Below are 22654 nucleotides of genomic sequence, written 5' to 3'. Positions count from 1 at the left end.
ATCAGAGGCCTATGTGCTAATTTGTTTAGATGCTAGCAAGCCTTGCAGAACTGTATCCACTGAAGAGGGAAAAGATCTCTGAATAAAAATGAAAGGTGCAAACTTCAAGATAATGAAGGGAAACTCTTTAAAATATGGACTGGATTAGAATGCTGCTAGAAGTATGAGCAATGCAGAAATCTGGGGAATACGTTTGACCCATTAAAGAGGATATATTGAGCAGCCACTTAAATTTAAATAATCAAAAGATATTCTGAGTTCATTTATCCATTGTAACCATAGTTTCTAGAATACACTATACACATATATTTGAGGCATAAGGAAATTGTGCACACAGAGAGAGACATATATGTCTCCATGTAAGTATGCCAATATACACAACAATATATTGCTACAACTTTAAAAGCACAGCTATAATGATGTGGGAAAATACCCGAACAAAGCTGAATACTGTAGCAACGTTTCGGCAGAATCTCATCTGCCATCATCAGGCTTCTGTATATTGTTCGTCTGTGAACCATACATGAATACCATACATATAAATACCTGCAAAAACTTAAGAAAACAAATATATATACATATATATAGTTCCTCATGGAACTAGCAGAACACTGCTTAACCAACACATATTTCATATACAAAGGACAAAGATACAAGCAAATTGAAGGAGCCCCTATGGGATCACCATTGTCACCCGTCATTGCAAACCTGTTCATGGAAGAATTCGAATCCAGAGCCCTAGCTAATGCCACCCACAAACCCAAACTTTGGTTAAGATACATCGATGACACATTTGTGATTTGGCCCCATGGAAAAGAAAACCTAAACAATTTCCTAACACACCTAAACAGCACACACCCCAAAATCAAGTTCACCATGGAAACGGAAACAAACAAACAACTACCATTCCTAGATGTACCGTGTTTCTCATAATAAGGCCGGGCCTTATTTTTGACCCCAAAAAAAACGGCTGGGACGTCTTTTCGGGGTGACTTAATTTCCCCCTCTTGCATCCTCGGGTGGGCGGGCGGCCACAGCTTGGATGTTCGGGAGACCTTCCGCCACCGTTAATTTCCCTTCCCCTTGCTGCCGTGGCGTTACAGCAACGCCGGGCGTTTGGCGCAGCCACGTGCAGCCAGTCAGGGCTCCTCCCTGCAACCGGAGCCCTGAGGAGACACTTTTGCTTCAGGCGCTCCTGTGGCCGCCTTCCCTTTGCCTTCGATGGTAAAGTGAATTATTTTAAAACCTCCTCTCATCCCATCAGGGCCGTGCGAGCTGAGCAGAGCCGGGAAAGCAAGCATGGGTGTTTCCTGGTTCTGCCCAGCCCGTGCGGCTCTGCCGCGACCCTGGCGGGATGAGCAGAGGTTTTAAAATAATTCACTTTACCTTCGAAGGCAAAGGGAAGGCGGCCACAGGAGTGCCTGAAGCCAAGTATACCAACAACAAAAGGCAAATCCTCAAGGTGGGCTGGAGGGAGGTGGCTACGTGCCCCCGGGCTGCTTCAATGCAAGGTCCTGACTTGCAGCATCCTGCTGTTGCCGCCGCGTCCTTTTCGCCGCCGCCGCCGCCTCCCTCTCTGACTGCAAAACTGTGTGCTTCGCCAAACGCTCCGAGCGAGGTGAGCTCTTTCTTTCATACATAGGGGGAAGACGCCGGCGTGCTCCGGCGGCTGGCTCTTTTCTCTAGCCGAGGCTGACAGGAAGTGCCTCCAGGGCCATGGCAGGCAAGCCGCGGGTGTTTCCTGGTTCTCCCCAGCGCGCACGGCTCTGCCACGGCCCTGGCGGGATGAGCGGAGGGCCCGGGCGGGGAGGCACTCGTTGCCTTGGTGACATTTCGGGTGCCGTTGCCGCCGCGTCCTTTCGCTGCCGCCTCCCTCTCCGACTGCAAAACTCGTATGCTTCGCCAAACGCTCCGGCGGGCGAGCTCTTTCATACATAGAGAGAGGGGGGAGACGCCGGCATGCTCCGAGAGGCTGGCTCTTTTTCTAGCCGATTCTGACTGAATCTCTATCCCGCTCCTTTATCCTCACGGCGGGGTCGGCAGCGACGCTCTCTGGTGCGGCCACCTCAGCTTGCCAGCCTTGCCCCGCTATGAGGGCGATACTGTGACAGCCGCTGCTGCCGCACTCCCTTCTCTTTCCTCGCCTCTCCTCCCTTCGCGGCAGGAGTGTGCGCGCCTGCTGCCACTGCCGCCGCTCCTGAGGCCATCTGGGGCGGGCAGGTGGGAAAGCAAGCAAGGTGGCTGCGCTGTCTTCTTTTCCCTCAGCGAAGCGCCGCCGCTTGCCGCCCGCCACCACCTGCGACGGGCGAGGAGGTGGCGGAGGCACCCGAAAATGTCACCAAGGCAACGAGTGCCTCCCCGCCGGGCCCTCCGCTCATCCTGCCAGGGCCGTGGCAGAGCCGTGCGCGCTGGGGAGAACCAGGAAACACCCGTGGCTTGCCTGCCATGGCCCTGGAGGCACTTCCTGTCAGCCTCGGCTAGAAAAGAGCCAGCCTCTCGGAGCACGCCGGCGTCTTCCCCCCCTCTCTCTATGTATGAAAGAAAGAGCTCGCCTCGCTCGGAGCGTTTAGCGAAGCACACGAGTTTTGCAGTCGGAGAGGGGCGGCGGCGGCAAAAGGACGCGGCAGCAACGGCAGGATGCTGCAAGTCAGGACCTTGCATTGAAGCAGCCCGGGGGCACGTAGCCACCTCCCTCCAGCCCACCTTGAGGATTTGCCTTTTGTTGTTGGTATACTTGGCTTCAGGCACTCCTGTAGCCGCCTTCCTTGCCTTCGAGGTAAAGTGAATTATTTAAACACCTCCGCTCATCCCGCCAGGGCAGCGGCAGAGCCGTACGGGCTGGGCAGAACCAGGAAACACCCGTGGCTTGCTTTCCGGCTCTGCTCAGCTCGCATGGCCCTGATGGGATGAGCGGAGGTTTTAAAATAATTCACTTTACCATCGAAAAAAGGGAAGGCGGCCACAGGAGCGCCCTGAAAGCCAGTGTCTCCTCAGGGCTCCGGTTGCGGGAGGAGCCTGACTGGCTGCACGTGGCTGCGCCAAACGCCGCAGCATTGCTGTAACGCTATGGCAGCAAGGGAGAAGGGAAATTAACGGTGGCGGAAGGTCTCCCGATATGAAGTGCTCCACCAACGCAGGCAGCACCATATCCGGGCATGCAACAAAGTACTTCCTAACGGCAAGCCTTCCCCCCCCCATTTCACATGTTTAATATGGGCCTTAATTTGGGGGGAGGGGCTTAATTTGATTTTATGCCAATAAATCATGCTGGGGCTTTCTATTGGTGGAGGCCGTATTGTACTAATCTACAAAAAAACAGATGGCACACTAGGACACACCATATACCAGAAGAAAACACACACCAACTGCTACCTCAATGCCCAATCCCACCACCACCCAGCACAGATAAACTCCGTGGCCAAAACACTAATCGCCAGAACCAAATGCCTGGCAGACAAGACACACATAAAGACTGAACTATGCACCCTGACTAAAGTACTGACAGCTAATGGCTTCCACAAAAGCAAAATCACCGGCTTGATCCACAAAAACACACTGAGACATAATGGAAATCTAGAAGATGAACAGACCTATGGAACAGCTGTCCTGCCCTACATAAGAGGTACTACAGACAAAATCAGCAAGATACTACACAGGCATCACATCAAGACTGCCTTCAAAACAGAAACCCCAAAGATAAAACAGAAACCCCAAAGATAAAATTGATCTGAAAAACCAAGGCATATATGAAGTCCCCTGTGCATCATGCCCTGCCACATACATTGGACAGACCAATAGAAGAATATGTACCCGCCTGGATGAACTCAAAAATGCAGTAAAAAAGCTGGAACACACTTCCTCACTAGTCCAACACATGAAAGCAACAGGTCATAGCATCGACTTCAATGGCAACAAAACCCTAGCCACTATAGAAAACCCCAGCCACAGAATTATCAGAGAAGCCATAGAGATTGAAAAAACACCCAAAAGCATGAATAGAAGAGATGATTCCGCCAGACTGTCAATTATTTGGAAGCCTGCACTCACAAACAAAAAAATCTCCACACCACAAGCCAGGCAAACACCTGGGCACAAACAGACCCACTCTGATACCTCCAGCTCAAACACACCTCAACCAGGCACCCAGATGAAACCTAGCTTCCTAATAAATGATAGCTGTCCATTTACTCAGAGCCAAGCCGCACTAAAAGCCTCCAATACAGGAACACAATGTTGCCAGCCAATCAAGACAAAAAAAGCCACAAAACAGACAGAAGATATTAGAAACACCAATCAAGCAGAAGACAGCAAACTCCAAGACCAATAAACACAGACCAAGACTCCCAACCAATCAGGATTAAGAAAAACCATTCTGGCACAGCAGTAGGCTAGACCCAAATTTAAAACAGAAACGGCTGTGAAAGTCTGACTCACAGATGAACCCAATACAGAAGCCTGATGATGGCAGATGAGATTCTGCCAAAATGTTGCTACAACTTTAAAAGCACAACTATAATGACGTGGGAAAATACCCGAACAAAGCTGAGTGCCATACATATATGTATGTATGTATGTATGTATGTATGTATGTATGTATGTATGTAGATAGATAGATAGATAGATAGATAGATAGATAGATAGATAGATAGATAGATAGATAGATAGATAGATATAGATATAGATATAGATATAGATATAGATATAGATATAGATATAGATATAGATATAGATATAGATAGATATAGATAGATATATGTAAGGTTCCCCTCGCACATACATGCTAGTCATTTCTGGCTCTAGGGAGCATTGCTCATTTCCGTTACAAAGTCAAAGAGCCAGCACTGTCCAAAGATGTCTCCGTGGTCATGTGGCCAGCATGACTAAATGCCGAAGGCGCATGGAATGCTGTTACCTACCCACCAAAGTGGTCCCTATTTTTCTACTTGCATTTTTACATGCTTTTGAACTTCTAGGTTGGCAGAAGCTGGGACCAATAACAGGACCAGTTACATGGCGCTAGGGATTCAAACTGCCAAACTGCTGACCTTTCTGATCGACAAGCTCAGTGTCTTAGCCATCCCCCCTCTCCCTCCCTCCCTCCCTCCCCACTCCCTCTCCCCTCTCTATATATATACATACATACATATACATACACACACACACACACACACACATATATATATTCAGGAGGTGTATATGTATCTCTATATATATATTCAGATATTAATCTAGATTTCTCCATATATATATGTGTGTGCACACATATATGGAGAAATCTAGGTTAATTATCTGAAATATATATGTTTCAAGATTTTTTTATATATACTGTATATATATACTACTGAAGGCAAGTAAATTGGAATTAGTCTGCCACTAAGACCTTTCCCCCCAATCTTTCAGTCATTTATTTACCTCAAAATTGCCTGAAAATAATATGTCATTGCTATTCCAAATGGAAAGAAAAAAGATTGAGGTTGAACACCTCTGCCTTTCTGAGTAAGCAATTCAACTTTTAAAACATTTCTTTTTGGTAAAAAAAATTTTCCAGATATTCAAATTTCCATTTTTTTTCTCTATCCACAAGGAAGAACAGATGTTCACCTTCTGTCACGGAACATTTTTTTCAGGTACCTGAAGATAGTGTCATACTGTCCCAATTCAATCCCATCTTTTCAAGCTTAAACATCACCAGTTCCTTCATTCCTGGTGAATTACGTAACCTTGATCAGATTTCTCCAACATTCTTTATACCAATTATAATGTAGAAAATCATAATGTTTTTGGTTGATTTTTTAATGGTATTATTTAGATATTTTACTTTATTTAGATATTTATGTTTTACAATAAATAATACACGAAATGAAAAAAATCTATAAAAAGAAGAAAAAAAATCTAAACAAAAGAACTTCCCATCTGCCTTTTTCTGTAATTTTGCTAGGTTTTTCTTGTAATTTGTATGCAATGTTTGTGCATAGATGGCAGTGGAAAAATAAGAATCTTCAGATCTCTGGGTGAAAGATTGATGAAGCTTCTACCATCCCCAGTTTTTCTACCTCTCTTCATATCCCACCTCATCTTAAGAATCATGTTCAAAGGCTGCCTCATTTCCATTAACAGGGTTGTCTTCCAAGGACACTACTGAGAAGGGGAGCTCTGTCTGCCTTGGGAAACAAGTATTCTAAAGAAAGATTGCTACAAAATAGGAATATTGCTTGGAGCATGGCAAATGAGTTTGACAGGTATAAGACTACGCACGAGTGTGTGCATGCAAGTACATATCCATCCATCAAAGGCACAGGCAATGTTCATCCTACCCTGTTTTTACCTGTTTAACTGATAATATTTATGGCAGGAGAGGAAGAGAAAGTTTAGAGTTGCTGTTGATTCTTCCCCTTTAAATATATGTCTGAAAGTGCCTGTATATATGGAATCTGTAATCTTACGCATACTGTAGTGGATATTTGAATAAGTAGAGTTACTGAATGCATGGATATCTTTTATAGACTCAATGTACGTATGTATGGGACTTTACACATCTTAAATTTACTTGAAATTCATTCACTCATTAAAAAAAACAGATAACACTAAAAAAGTAAACACAAATCACTCCTGAATATATCATGAGGCTGAGATACCTTTCTTTGTATTAATTAATAACGGCTGAGTTTTGGCCAATCAACATGACAGTATTTTGTTCAGAATACAACCTGAAACAACATGTACAGACTTCAGCTGGTTGCTTTTTCTTTTTACAGGCTCCACTTATAGTTCAATCTGTAATTTTGCCATTTCATAAGTATGCCAATCATTTGGGTTAAGATGCACAGCAAAATAATCATGTAGTTTTGTTAGGAATGGCAAAACCTAGACAATTTGCTGGGCATTACAGATGTGGAATCATCTAGTTTGTGTGTGTGAGTGTGTGTGTGTGTGAGAGAGAGAGAGAGAGAGGAGGAAGAGGAGGAGGAGGAAGGAAAAGAAAGAGAGAAAGAAAGAAAGAAAGAAAGAAAGAAAGAAAGAAAGAAAGAAAGAAAGAAAGAAAGAAAGAAAGAAAGAAAGAAAGAAAGAAAGAAAGAAAGAAAGAAAGAAAGAAAGAAAGAAAGAAACTTCTCTGTGTAAGTGGGAAAAAGTACATCTTGATTTCATTCTTTTATTTCAAAATGTTCAAAGACAAAAGCCTTGCCAAGAGAGCATACACATATTACTTTCCCATGTTAGGGCTAAAAGTTTCTTAAAGCTTTTGCTCTCTAACAATTACTTGAGGAATTTTAAGTGGAAAAATTGCAGGCAACAAAGGGTTAAGTAATTATAGCCCTCACTATTTTTTTTTTCTGTTCCAGATGGCTCTCAAGTTGCTGCAAGTTTGAGCAAAGAAATAGCCAACCTTAGTTGTTCATTCCCAAAGATACATTATGTGCTCTAAAATATTTCATTTGGCTTGAGATGAATGATGATTTAGGATAATCTTCCTCAGCCTGGCACCTTTTGTAGGTGTTGAAGTACAGCTGTCATAATCCTCATTTAATAGAGATGACAGGAGATGTTGGCAATGTTGAGGAAACCGGAATAGGGTGTGGGGGAGGGGTGCGAGAGAGAAAGTTTAGGCAGTTCTCATTGCAGTGAACTGTAAGCATCTTCCACAGCTTTGAAAGATCTACTTTAGATACAATCAACGATTACTACATTTTCCCTGCTCAGTTCTTTTAATGGACAGAGCTAGAATCAGAAAAAGGAAGGCTTTAATTTTTTAAAAAAATATTTACAGTAAAATTTAAATTAAAAAATATTTTAAGTCAGTTATAAAAATCTGCCAATCTGCAGAACTGCCACAATTCTGTTGTAGAAAGCCTGAATTTAAAAAAAAATCATTTTGACATATAAAGATATGCAAAGGGTTTTTAGAGAGATTGAAAATAAGGAAAATATTAGATTAAAGTTACCCACAAGACATATTTATAAGAATAATAATGTATTTACCCAAAATATAATACTCTTTGGGAAGTATTATAGCATTAAATATATACTTGTTTCTGACCTCTCAACTTATGTAGTATAAACAGTCACACCCTTTGTTTTGGGTTAATTCATATCTCTTCTGTAAATGGGAGAGAAAAAAACTGAGTAGAGCTAAGGCTGAAATTGTATGTTTAGCTGAAATAAGCTCCACTAAAATTGGTTCTAAATAAATAGAGTCAGTGTTATATTGTAAGCAAAACTGAAAGTGATGGGAAAGTACTTGTTAAAATTTGTGAGCAAAACAGGTGATAGAGATGCCCCATTTTTTATAATCTCTGTCTTCTTATATTTACCAGAATACTAGATCGGACAAAAGTAAACATGTAACTTTATAAGATGAACACCGGTTTATTTTCTATACAATCAGACACCTTCGTTGATGAGGAATATCACTTGTGTTGAAGGCTGTAACTGAAAAGTGAATAGGGAAATCTGAAAGTGAGGAATGAACCTATTTAAAATTAATGGACCCTAGGTCACACGTGATACCCCCAGAGAACTGAGAAGATGTAAGCATGAAACCTGGTCTGCTGTGAAAGCTACTCTGGGTTAACATCATATCATGTATTCATGACAGGAAGATTTGTAATTTATTTATTGAATAAAGCTTCCGAGGGATCTTTAAGATCTACCACTATGAAGAACAAAGTCCATAAGACGACCAAAGCTGATTGTCTGTCTGGAGGGTTTCCTAGTCCAAAAATGGATGAAATTGGTGCAAAGATGAATCTCTTCTTGGCCACAACTACCATTTGCTCCTCAAGCATGAATTCAATCTGGGTCAGTGGTGGGATTCAGCCAGTTCGCACCACTTTGGGAGAGCCGGTTGTTAAGTTTCTGAGCAGTTTGATGAACTGGTTTTTGAGAAGAAATCATTAGGACAGAGAACCGGTTGTTAAATTGTTTGAATCCCACCACTGATCTGGGTGTGTGGTTGTGGAGGGAGCACCTCTAAAATTACAATTTTGGAAGCCACTCAGTCTTACTGGGATTGTGTCTGATTCTGTTTCTTCCCATTCAGATCCCGTAATCTCAAAATATCCAGCAAGACTTTGATATGGGATTGTGAGATCTGCTCCCAAAGCTTCAGAAAGTATATTCAGGTGTATTTTCTTAACCTAGCCAAATTCAAAAGTTAATATTTGGGGGGAATTTGAATGGATGAAAATAAACATACACTGTCTTCAGCCATCATGCAGCAGATCAAACTCCAGAGAACAACCATAGAAAAAGCAGAACATTATTTAAGCATAGGTACAAAGGAAGGAGGATGATATGCAATCTGCCATTGTATTGTTGGAAGAAATATCCTTCTGGGTTCAATTCCAAAGGGGGGGGGAAACACTGGAAACATGGAGGCTGTTTGGAAAGATGGTTTAATGGTGGACAGGACCACATGGCCTGGAGCTCCAAAGTGAAAAGGATGATCACATGCTTCAGGATGTTGGGTGAAGGAAAAGAAGGGAGGTCTGAGATGCTGAGAGTCCCTTATATACCCTCTGTCGGGATTTGAATTTGAGTTTGTATTCTGATTGTTTGTCAGACTCCCATGGGGCAACTCTGTTGCCTGTCCTGATTGCCAGGCTTGGTTGTGGCTTGATGATGTAATGAAAGGACTTTGAGCAATTCCTATTATAGCTCTACCTGGAGATCTTCGTTATGTAAAATATTCTGGCCCAGGCCTTAATGGCCCACCCATTAACAAAGGTGGGGGTGAGCTTTTGCTTCTGAGGTGAGTTTCTGCTTTTGAGTTTCTACTCTTTTGAGGGGAAATATTCTGCCTTTTTAATATTTCCTAGGATATTTCATTTTTCTAGGAGAGGGGTGGGTGCTAACTTCCTACAGTATATCAGGAAAATATTTACTCTGTTATTCCAACTGCCTATTGCTTTGAAATTGAAGAAGCAAAAGTAAAAATAATTTTGGCCTCATTCATCCATGAAAACAATCTGGGCCACCAATTGCTATTTGAGTAAGAACACTTGTTATGGGAAGATCAACCTAGTCCAAAAGCCAATTTTAAACCATCTGGTTCTGGGGTTCAGGAATTCATCTCCCCCTCTTCTCCTTCCCTATATCTGCTAAATACTAAGACCCAGGTGTCTCCTAAAACAACTACATTGTATATCGTGAACTCAAATGTAAAAATCTCTAATTTCCTGGTAGAGAGCTTGACTTCCATATAATAACATCTGGCTACTCACATCTTAGAAATCCCCCAAAGAATGAAATTGGTCATGTGAAACCTACCTCCTAATGATCAATTTTCTAATACGTCTATTCTTTTTAATTTCCAAGTCTGATTGGAAGCTTAGTTTCTTTTTCTCTCAAACTCTCTTTGAATTGCAATGAGCCACTAAGCAGAAAGAAAGGGTGAGAGAAAAATTAGTATAATCAAACTAGAGAACAATCTTGAAGAAGAGTACTGTAAGATTGTTAGTCTGATCCATTGGAAAGGCCCTTCTCTCCTGAACAGTTCTATTTATTGTTAGTCAATACTATTGATCTACTATATTCCATAGGAATAAGGAGTTTTGCCTCCAGAAAATATAACTCACCATGCTAAGAATTTTATATTGTTCCTATTTTTTCAAACAGTAAGCTACCCAGAATTATCTGGGAGTTTTGAAATTGCTTGAGGGAGGGGGAAGCCACTATGTAATGTGTGAGGTAAATTAGATGTTATAATTTAGCCCACACAGAATTGCCAATATTACTTTAGATATTATGACATGATAAACACTGATTGAAAGACAACACAAAGAATAATGGCATTGATTAAAAGTGAAACACAAATTGAGGAAACGTAAAGTTCCCCCTTAATTGAAGTTTCTGTAAGCTTCTGACAGAATAACCTTAAATTATTAGTATTTTAAACCAAACCAAATAACTACATTCACAAGGCCTTGAAAATTTTGCTTTGGGGCAAAAAAAAAGTAATTTGGTTGACATAAGTGGCACTTATGTCAGGCACACTGGTATGGTGGGAATGGCCTTGGGAGACAGGGGAAAAAGCAGCAGGCAATTTAGCCCACAGAAAGAATTGCAAATGTCTCAGAAGTGACCCTCCCTATTTCTTGGGCTCTCAAGGTAATAGGGGAAGAAATGTACTTTCAGATTTCCAAAATTCTATTCATGTAACCTTGCAATAAAGCAGAATTAGTTTATCTGGGCATGCTTCTTATCTGGATTGCCTTGCAAGATCAATCATAGGTGAACAATCATAGGCTGCTTCATCCCCAAGAAGAAAGACAATTTAGCTCAGAAAAGCAAAGGTGATATTTCTAGGGTGCACTGGTGCACTGAATATGCCTGCCCATAGTGGAATGAGGGGCCAGCAAGCAAAACAAGCACTTTAAAATCCCTCTACTATAGATACCGATAAATGTATGCAGCATGAGCACAGATGTCTGCTTCTTTATGCAACTGTTTTGAAAACAGGTTGCAAGATTAAAGAAATAAATCTATCAAAAGCATTGGATTGGTTAGAAAACACAATAATAGATATTGTTAGCATAAAAGCTTAACGTTTTGGTGGTAGACATTAAAACCGTAAAAGAAGAAAAACCAATCACAAATCCTGAAAAATCTCTTGTGAATCAAAAGGGGGGGAGGGGAAATGAGGCAAATGTCCACTTGTATTACTTCCAAATGTTTTCAGCTTCAGGCAGAGACATATATAGAGATAAATGGTTTCCCCAATCAAATAAAGCAGGTCTTTATTTCTCATGATAGAGGAGGAACTGGAAATGAGGGAGTAGACTGGCTTTTCTTTGAACGTATGTAATGATTGGCAGCTTCTGCTCGATGGGTTTGTTGAGGCCCAACTTTGCAAAACCACAGATCCTTCATATGCAAGTAAAGGTAGCATCCACAATACAGTCAGTGTGGGAATTGATGAGCAATTACACGCTGGAGTGGCAAGGCTGAAACCAGACCTAATACAAGTTGAGTCCCAAATCTGAATTCTGGGGAAATTGTAAAGATCGAGTAAGGAAACTGATTTTGCCATCCACTATGTTTGCAATTATAAATTAAATTTTATTTGTGGTTAACCCATTTCTGTAACATGCAAATGAAGATACCTTCAAAAACTGGGAAATAATTTCCTCTTTCTGACTCAGAATTTGTTCTCAGTTTCCAAACTTCATAATTCTCCCCTGTAAGTACAGCAGTCAATGTTGAATGAGATCAATATGGCCTTTCTTTAAAGACTTTTTACATGAAAATATATTTGCATTCATTTTTCCTAATGCTCTCATATGTCCACACATACGCACCAAGGAAATACACATGTAATGATGTGAAATCTCAACCAGTTTTTGGTTGTTGTTGTTTTTTTTAGCATCCTTATGTCCTACATTGGTCATGATTAAATGCAGGTGGTGAGGCTTTATTTCCCACCTAGGAGCTTTTAAGGCATAGGAGAAGAAAGGGGGGAAATGCATTTCACCAAGAAATTAAGACTTTGACACTGTAATTCATAGGCAACACCCATAGTTCAAATGATTATTTAACAGTATTGATGGCACTGAAATTCCCTTTTTCTTAATTTGCCCAAAGTAGCTATTCTAAAACTTGTAAAATGCAATAAGAAAATAAGAAGCATTGATAAAAATAATGTAAAAATAAAGTTTGATATTTGATTTTAATCAATATGCATTTAACATCAGGGGTGGGATTCTACCACTTCGCATCTATTCACTAGAACTGGTTGTTAACATTCTAAGCAGTTTGGAGAACCAGTTGTTAGAAGAAATTACTGGCCTAATCCTGTAAGGAAGGCAGGAAGGAAACATTCTGGTGTTGCTTATAGAAACTGCCTCTCTGTTAACCCTTATTACATTCTTGGCAGGACTAGACTTCCTGTCTCAGGAACCTCTCTGGAGTTTTCTTTCCCTCTTTTGCTGGTACTTTGTTTGTATGGAGTGACCATTCAAAGTTACAATGGCACTGAAAAAAGTGACTTATGACCATTTTTCACACTTACAACTGTTGCAGCATCCCCACAGTCATGAGAGGCCAGGCGAGCAGATGCGTGCCTCAATGTGAGTGATATTGAGTTGGCCATGCCCAGCCAATAACATGACCACCAAGCCATGTCCACCCAGTCACATGACCACCAAGCCATGCCCACCACCTAAACCATGCCCACAGAACCAGTTGTTAAAAAATTTGAATCCCACCCCTGTTTAACATGTTGCTTTATTAGTCCCTATGTATTTTTTTTTCTAGATCCAAAATTACAATTCAGTGGAAACATTGGGTAGGTTTACATGATGCACCCAAGGATTTGAGGTGGTCATAAAATTTTCATTCATGTGATAAAAGAAATGAAGCTTTTTGAAATATGAAATGTATACTTGTCTTATTTTATTCCTGGTCAGATGAATACATTTAATATGTGGAATGAGGTGTCATGATTAAGATATTGGCCTGGGCAGTTTCTGCTTCCTAGAATTAATGGTAGTAGAAAAAATGTAAGTGGGCGGGGGGAGAAAGAGGGAGAGAGAGAGACTTCTAATTTTCCATAAGAGATTATCTCATTTTTTAACATAATAGCATTTGAAAATATAAAACAATATGCACATTTACATTCTGTTTCTGTCCTGAAACTATATCTTTAGCTGGACATTTTTAGCTAGTTTGTTTTTAGCTGCTTAGTTGTCAGACACACCTGCTGTAAATTCTATGGAACTGAAACCATCTACAAGGAGCTGAACTCATGGATCTTCAAACTTCAGATCATCATATACAGTGCATTTGCTTTCGGAGCTATCACACTTGGCCAATAAAGTATTCATTCTCTCTCTCCTCTCTCTCTCTCTCTCTCTCTCTCTCTCTCTCTCTCTCTCTCTCTCTCTCTCTCTCTCTCTCATCTATCTATCTATCTATCTATCTATCTATCTATCTATCTATCTATCTATCTATCTATCTATCTATCTATCTATCTATCTATGCCCTAGTATTCAGAGGCTGTAGGAAAAGATATAGACAATATAAAAACTCCATACTCTCTCTCTCTCTGTGTGTACATGCATAATTTTGTATTTATTTATTTATCTTTTCATGTTTGTGTTTATATTAGAGGTGGAGACCCTTTGAGAACTGTATGCATTGTAATTTCATTTTAATGTATGCCGATTAATGTACATTCAAAGTGACAATAAAATTATTCTATTCTATTCTATTCTATTCTATTCTATTCTATTCTATTCTATTCTATTCTATTCTATTCTATTCTATTCTATTCTACTCTACTCTACTCTATTTTTCATGTTCTCAAATCACAAAGATAAAGATTTTATATTATGCTATTCTCTGTGTACAGTTTTTCATATGACTACTCCTCCTTCTGGAGGTGAATGTTTTTTTTAATTTTTATTAATTTCTCTAGGAAAATGTATATTTTAGACCAAGTTAAGAAAGCTCTTTATAGTAAATACTTAAAATGTGTGTGGGGAAAATGTTGATATTAAATAACATATACAGTCAAGAGAATAGACTTCAATATATATTTTAAAACAACCATTGTGATTGTAATAGGGTGATAATGGGCTGGGTAGAATAAATTGGAATATAAAAACAGGGGCATATGGTTCCTTTTCTTCTTTTTCAGTTCTTGTTTACCTAACTAGTTCTCATTAAATATGAACCTTTTGTTCTGGACACATCAATTTTAAAGTACATTTTTTACAAAGACACACATCTTAAAAGTTGGTAACAGAGTTTATTCAGATCATAAAGACTAGTTAAATCTACATCTCCCTTCTGATGCATCCACCCTTTCACTACTTTCCTAATGTGCAGCTGTACATAACAGAGAGAAACCTACTTTTTAACATCATGCCTATAGAAGATAATGGGAATAACATTGGATTTAGACTAAGGAGCTCTGGATCCAGATGATATGCAGCCAATATCATATCAAATTACCTTTATGAACTTAAGGTTGTAAACTATGGTGTCTAGAACAGAGCAACCATAGCTGCATATTTAAAAATATACCGTATATCCTTTTTCTACCTAGGTTCTCCAATAGATAAAATTCATGGCTGACTTACAATCACACATTTTATTCAGCTTATTATTCAGCAGTATCTGATTAAATAAGCAAGATTCATTCACATGGAACTGTGCAGAAGTTTGTCACACACATATATGGTGAGTATTCCAAGAAAAACATATTGATTATTTTTAAAAAATCCCAAGAAATCCTGCCAAAAACTACCAGTCCTCTTCCTGCTTACCTATTATATACAGTATATGCAGTTAGGATTGTTGTTCATATTCAATCTGAAGCTTCAGTTTGTACAAGATTCAGTTAAATTGTCACTTTAAATTCCACCTTGAAATCAACTTGCTGAATCCGGTGCCTTCAAATAATCAATGAAGATTCAATGAACTCCTATACGTACACAAATGCATATTCATTGAAACACTGGAATAGGGCATGGCTTTAATCCTCATTACTTTACCAGTGCTTAAAAAGTTAGGAATTTAACTAGCTATTTGATTTTAATACCCATAATAAACACCTTTTCAATTTTTGAAGTGTTCTACTTCCATTTCTGTAATCTGACTTTAAATGCTGTGTTGACTGTTGTGAAGAGTTTGGACTGCTTGATAACCCTCACCTTAGTGAATATTGTTTTTGCCAGATTGCGATTTGACAGAGAACACATAAGAAAAAGGACTGTTTCAGACCATAGAATTTTACTCTAACTCCACCCATGCACCAGGATACAAGAAAGCTTTGTGTTTCTACAGGTGAAGCCTACACGCACAAAGCTCTCTGGAATGATTATTATTTTTGCTTCAGTAATTACTGCAGCAAGAAAAAACATCCTTGTAACCTCCCTGCCCTCAAAGTTCAAAGAATATGCAGCCACATGTGATTCTTTTTCCTGTACACATTGATGCCATGCTTCAGGTTGAGACCTTAAGTGCACTAGAAGGTCTGCTTTCTCTTAAAAATAGTCAATACCATTAGCTTCATAGCTTCATCTGAAGCTGACTATCTTCAAGCAAGCATGAAATTATGTCTTCATGGTGTTTACAATATTGATAGTTTTTATGCAGGCTAAAATATTTGTATATACCATCTTTTTATTCTTCTTACACTTAAGGGCTAGGAATTTAAGCAAACAGATGCAAATTCCTCTTAAAGAGCTAAAATGCAATGTCTGAGGTTTTACTGTGTTGAAATCAAATGGTGGTTTTTTTTAAAAAAAAAAAAAACCAACCACCTTAACTCCTAATGCATATAAACTCTGAGTCTAAACGAATCATGAATATGATGCAATTTGATTGTTCTTTGAACATGGATATGCAGAAGAAAACACCAAGGAAGTATTCTGGGAAAAAATATTGTCTTTTGAAATTGCAGAAGATAGAAAATGGGAGAAAAACTTGGGAGGCATATGAGATTATTATTTTTTAGTTTATTGTTTGTTATATAGCATGCCTATAGATGATTGTGTGAATATTGTTGGATTTAGACGAGGGACCTCTGGATTCAGATGCTGCTTAGACCCAACATTTCTAGGACACAAAATGCACATACCTTGTACAGACAAGATACAATTTCTCTTCTGCAGTTCTCATCTTTCCACCTCCCAAAGTACAGAAGATCTTTATATAATACACACACACACACACACACACACACACACACACATAAAATATTACTTTCTTAGATGAGGAAAAGGTGTGCAAACAATATTTATCCCATGGGATGGCAGAATAATGACAATAGCAGAAGACTTAACAAGGCTCTGGGCTATGTTACAATGCATCATATTGACAACTGTTCTCCTTGAACTGCACAGGTCACTGAAAGGACTGCATATAATGCACTATTCCAGTTTTCCATATGTGGAAGGCATTCATAGTGAAAACTCTACAGTGGAAAGCCACGCATTAAGAGAGACTCAAAGGCCAAGCAACTATCTTGTTGGCTTCAGCAAATCATTAAAAAAAAAACTGGGCTACCTAAGCAATGGATAGAAAAGTTTTTTTTTTTTTTCCCTTTCGGTTTTAGGGGCCAATAAAGGGGGGGGAACCGGGTTGCTTCCGGGGTTCTTTTTTTGGGGGGCCCGCGAGAGAACAATGGACACAATTGTGTTCTCTTAAAAGTGTCGCGGGAGCCAATCCTTGGCTTTACTAAGTTAAAGAGTCATGTGCAAGAGCTAGTAGTTCCAAACAGATTTAGCTTGTATTTAAGAAACAGATCAAGGTATAAAGTTTTGAATATTTTTCTCCAGTACAGTTATGGTGACAAAATATCAGTCTGAAAAAGTGGATCTGCCAGAATAATATTCAAACTTGACTTGAATTTCTTGAGAATACGGATTTCTTCCTTGATTGGTGTGATGGATGAAGAACTACATTATACTGGAGCAGTCACCTCTTCAACTGAAGTTGTAGTAGAGGAACAAGAATCTCTTTGTGCGATTCAGGGCCACACAACTTTTGGCAGCTATAGAATGTTAAAAATGTGCTTTATGTGTCATAAACTTCAGGGATTTGGTGATTTTCAAAAATGGTGCATATTGCAAGTCATAGACCAGACATTAAGAGAAGACAATGAGGTTGATTAGTGCCATATTTTTGGTTGTTCTGGATATTTTAACAATCCTGAATTTTCATTTACCTTGTTTCCTAATTGGCAGGCTATAGCAATCCACCATTTTTGTTATGCCATCATGGGTATAAAAGAGCCCATTTATTTATTCTTATAAATAAATAAATAAAATATTAAAATCAGATAGCACAGGAGCCAAGTAATGCCAGATATTAAATCCAGAAGCATTTTGGTCCCTCTAGCCACCATTATGGTTGTTCGGATTGAATTCCACTATGATAAGATTGGAGTTTTTGAAGCTTTCATACTAGAATAAATGTGTCCTTATACAGGTGAAACTCAAAAAAATAGAATATTGTGCAAAAGTTCATTTATTTCAGTAATGCAACTTAAAATGTGAATCTAATATATGAGATAGATTCATTATATGCGAAGCAAGATAGTTCAAGCCATGATTTGTCATAATTGAGATGATTATGACTTACAGCTCATGAAAACCCCCAAATCCACAACCTCAGAAAATTAGAATATTGTGAAAAGGTTCAATATTCTAGGCTCAAAATGTCCCACTCTAATCAGCTAATTAAGCCATAACACCTGCAAAGGGTTCCTGAGCCTTTAAATGGTCTCTCAGTTTGGTTCAGTAGGAATCACAATCATGGGAAAGACTGCTGATCTGACAGTTGTGCAGAAAACCATCATTGACACCCTCCATAAGGAGGGAAAGCCTCAAAAGGTAATTGCAAATGAAGTTGGATGTTCCCAAAGTGCTGTATCAAAGCACATTATTAGAAAGTTATGTGGAAGGGAAAAGTGTGGAAGAAAAAGGTGCACAAGCAGCAGGGATGACTGCAGCCTGGAGAGGATTGTCAGGAAAAGGCCATTCAAAAATGTTGGGGACTTTCACAAGGAGCGGACTGAGGCTGGAGTCAGTGCATCAAGAGCCACCACACAGAGATGGATCCTGGACATGGGCTTCAAATGTCGTATTCCTCTTGTCAAGCCGCTCCTGAACAACAAATAACATCAGAAGCATCTTACCTGGGCTAAAGAAAAACAGAACTGGTCTGTTCCTCAGTGGTCCAAAGTCCTCTTTTCTGATGAGAGCAACTTTTGCATCTCATTTGGAAACCAAGGATCCAGAGTCTGGAGGAAGAATGGAGAAGCACACACTGCAAGATGATTGAAGTCCAGTGTGAAGTTTCCACAGTCTGTGTTGATTTGGGGAGCCATGTCATCTGCTGGTGTTGGTCCACTGTGCTTCATTAAGTCCAGGGTCAACACAGTCATCTACCAGGAGATTTTGGAGCACTTCATGCTTCCTTCCGCAGATGAGCTTTATGGGGATGCTGACTTCATTTTCCAGCATGACTTGGCACCTGCCCACAATGCCAAAAGCACCAAGAATCTGGTTCAATGACCGTGGGATTACTGTGCTTGATTGGCCAGCAAATTCGCCTGACCTGAGCCCCATCGAGAATCTATGGGGCATTGCCAAGAGAAAGATGAGAGACATGAGACCGAACAATGCAGAAGAGCTGAAGGCCGCTATTGAAGCATCCTGGTCTTCCATAACACCTCAGCAGTGCCACAGGCTGATAGCTTCCATGCCATGCCACATTGAGGCAGTAATTGCTGCAAAAGGGACCCAAACCAAGTACTGAGTACATATGCATGCTTATACTTTTCAAGAGGTCCGATATTGTTCTATGTACAATCCTTGTTTTATTGGTTGTATGTAATATTCTAATTTTCTGAGATTGTGGATTTGGGGTTTTCATGAGCTATAAGCCATAATCATCTCAAATAGGACAAATCATGGCTTGAACTATCTTGCTTTGCATGGAATGAGTCTGTTTCATATATTAGTTTCACCTTTTAAGTTGCATTATTGAAATAAATGAACTTTTGCACGATATTCTAATTTGTTGAATTTCACCTGTGTCTGATAGCCTTGGTGTAGTGTTTAGAATGCAGTACTGCAAGCTACTTCTGCTGAGTGCCGGCTGCTTGGCAGTTCAAATCTCACCAGGCTCAAGGTTGACTCAGCCTTCCATCCTTCCGAGGTGGGTAAAATGAGGACCCAGATTGTTGGGAGCAATATGCTGACTCTGTAAACCGCTTAGAGAGGGCTGTAAAGCACTGTGAAGCGGTATATAAGTCTAAGTGTTATTGCTATTGCTATAACAGTTTGGCTAAATAAGTCAAAATTGGATTATTTAATAAAATAATAATCCACAACTAGAGCTTTTCTGCATCTTAATTTGGCCAGTTATCAAAACCACCAGTAATATTTTAATAATAGACAAGTCTTTATTTACTTAATGCATATGCAGATGAGTTTCAGATCATATTTCTCCCCCCCCTCTCTCTCCCTCCCTCTCCCTCTCTCTCTCATGTCTGTCAGAAATAATTAGTAATGTATCTTTGGACCATGGTAAGCAGAATGCAAGATTAACTTTCTAGGCAATTCTATATTTGTTCAGGGAACTCAAATCAAAATGTGTTCTAGTTCTCCCAAGGCTCAAAAGTGCTTTTAGGAACTTAGACAAGATCGTTCTTAGTGATGTAATTTTTACTTTTTTTTTTTTTTTTTTAATAAAATGACGAATAGAATTGTACTTGATTGTACTGCACTAGGGGAAATATTGCGTGTACAATCTTTATCTGAATCGCTATGTCCATTGAGACCAGAGGATTGCCTTATGGCAGGGACCCATCTGTAAAAGAGAATCAATGTAACAATACTACCACCAGCAGGGCAATTGTAGTAAATTCAAATGAAGCAGTATTATTTTTACTAGCCTTGTTGGTCTTCTTTTTCTGGAGTACGTTTCACCCGACGATTACTTCCTTTCAAAATGTTACACGTAAGGATAGAACAATTAAACATAACAGCAACAGATTCGCTTTTTAAGGTATCTTTATTTAGATGGTATAATCCAGGTTTGACTTTATTTCAGACCCCTTCCCTCCCCAAAAATCTTAAGTCTCAAGAGTTCACACTATAAATGCTGCTTCTCTATCAAACTGCTGTACAAAAAAATGTAACATTTATACAGTAATTTAATAAGTTTAATTTATACAGTACAATTTAATACATTTTTTAAAAAGCAAAGAATTGATTAGCTGGCAAATAACAAATTTTTAAATGGAAGTTATCTCAAAATGGCACCCAAAAAAGCAGTTTTAAAAACCTTTAATCTTGAGACAATTAAATGGTATGCAATTCTTCATAAATCAAAAGGTTTGATGAGGAAAAGAGGATTAATTGCTTTATTAAAAATTGGATATAAGATCTGCTGTTCATTGTGGCAGTTGATTGAAGTAGTTCAAATATAATTCAAACTGTTATTGATTGCTCTACGCAAGATCTCCCCCTTTATTCTGAGGTCATGCAAATAGGGAGCCAGATGACCTGACTGTGTTTTACTCCCAGTTTAAAAGTTTCATCCACTCCTTGGGGACCCTGTGGGTCACAAATATATGTAGGATTACAGATCCATGACTCAAATCCACTCACAGAGCTCCCACTGCCTCATTCAGTTGTGTTCCACAACATAACTAACAATACTTCTCCAAAGAGAGAATTGCAAACTATGGGCATTTGCAGTAAATTTGCAGTTAAGCAGCTATTCACATTAACTTTGCCCATAGACTTTAATCTTCAATCACCTAAGGAGTGTATAAATTAAGGTGCAAACAACTTGTTTTAAATGTGTCCCAAAGTCCCAACTGTAAAGTTATACACACAAAACTACACTGCCCAAGTTTTCTTGTTCAATGAGAATTGGTCAGGTTTGCAGATATCCAGTATCAGGTTTATACACCAAAAATGTGGCAATACAAAGGCAAAGTTTTTAAGCAAAAGAAAAACAGCAGAAACACATTTTTGAAAATGACAATAAGCATTCTCCAAGAACCTACTAGAATTAAGCTTGGCACGGAGTGAGCTAAATGGGCAGACCATTCTCTGATTAATGGAATGAGACAATGAACAATACATGATATCTCAAAGACGGGACATACTATCAGAAAGGCAGCCTTTGTTAAAAAAAATGTTCCTATAAAGTTGGAGTTAAATTGATATTTTAAATTGGTGTTTGACAACTGACAGCCCGCATGCACAACCCTCTATCTAGCCTTTGATCCATGTGTAAAAGGTTAGCCCACTTGGCCCAATAAGCTAAAATTCTCCTTGTATGCAGAATTCCAAGTAGTTTGGTCCAGAGGAGAAGAAATGCAAAGGAGAGGTACTATACAAAAACTTGCCCACCCCAGGGTTAAATATTGGTGAATTAGATATAAGTGATAACTTCAAATTAATCCTAGTACAGAAGCTAAGAAAAAGCACTCTTGGATTAAAAATGCACCTTGTGATAAAGCAGAAATTATCAAGTTTGACGTATCATTTACTGAACAACTTTCAACATGGGACATGACCAGAAGCCTCTTGCGTAATTGATCCTATGACTTCACTGTTCCCCATATAATTAGACCAAGGACAATTAATCCTATTGCAAGTATAAGGATGATGATGCATATTTTCTTCCGGGACTTGCGCTGAATGAGGGGAGAGAGAGAAAAAAAGGACACTATTAGTTTCACTTTCCAAAGGTGCAGAAATATACATTTGATCACATGCGATCATCAAATAAGTGCTTCAATGAGTTGCTTTTGCCTGTTTCAATATTAGGCTTTTATGCCCTAGATTCCCTCTACAGAAATTTATTTATTTAGTGTATGACAAAAGAGTGCAGGTAGTCCTTCACTTACGACCACAATTGAGACCAACGTTTCTGGTGGCTAAGCGAGATAGTCATTAAGTGAATTCCCCTCCATTTTATGACATTTCTTGCTACAATTGTTAAGTGAATCTGGCTTCCCCCTGGACTTTGCTTGCCAAAAGATCCCAAAATTTGTATCACATGATCCCGAGACACTATATGAGTCATAAACATGAACCAGTTGCGCAGCATCCAAATTTTGATCAGGTGATCATGGGAATGCTACAATGGTCATAAGCATGAAAAAAAATTGTAAGTCACTTTT

General features: G+C 39.3%; 1 protein-coding gene across 1 annotated transcript in view; it reads right to left on the bottom strand.

Moving 5' to 3' along the window:
- Nucleotides 1–20507: 20507 nt before the first annotated feature.
- Nucleotides 20508–22654, bottom strand: part of STX7 (syntaxin 7) — a 37356-nt gene continuing 35209 nt past the window's right edge. The window contains exon 10 of the mRNA XM_026666114.2: nucleotides 20508–22165. Coding sequence (XP_026521899.1) covers nucleotides 22070–22165 — 96 coding nt within the window. The 3' untranslated portion in view covers nucleotides 20508–22069. The remainder of the gene's footprint in view (nucleotides 22166–22654) is intronic.

The sequence above is a fragment of the Notechis scutatus genome, chromosome 1, assembly GCF_049901735.1.
Source record: "Notechis scutatus isolate UNSWTSFEM ecotype Mainland chromosome 1, rNotScu1.2, whole genome shotgun sequence".
Classification (NCBI taxonomy): domain Eukaryota; kingdom Metazoa; phylum Chordata; class Lepidosauria; order Squamata; family Elapidae; genus Notechis; species Notechis scutatus.
The sequence above is the reverse complement of the archived record's forward strand: the minus strand, read 5'-3'. Positions and strand labels throughout refer to the sequence as shown.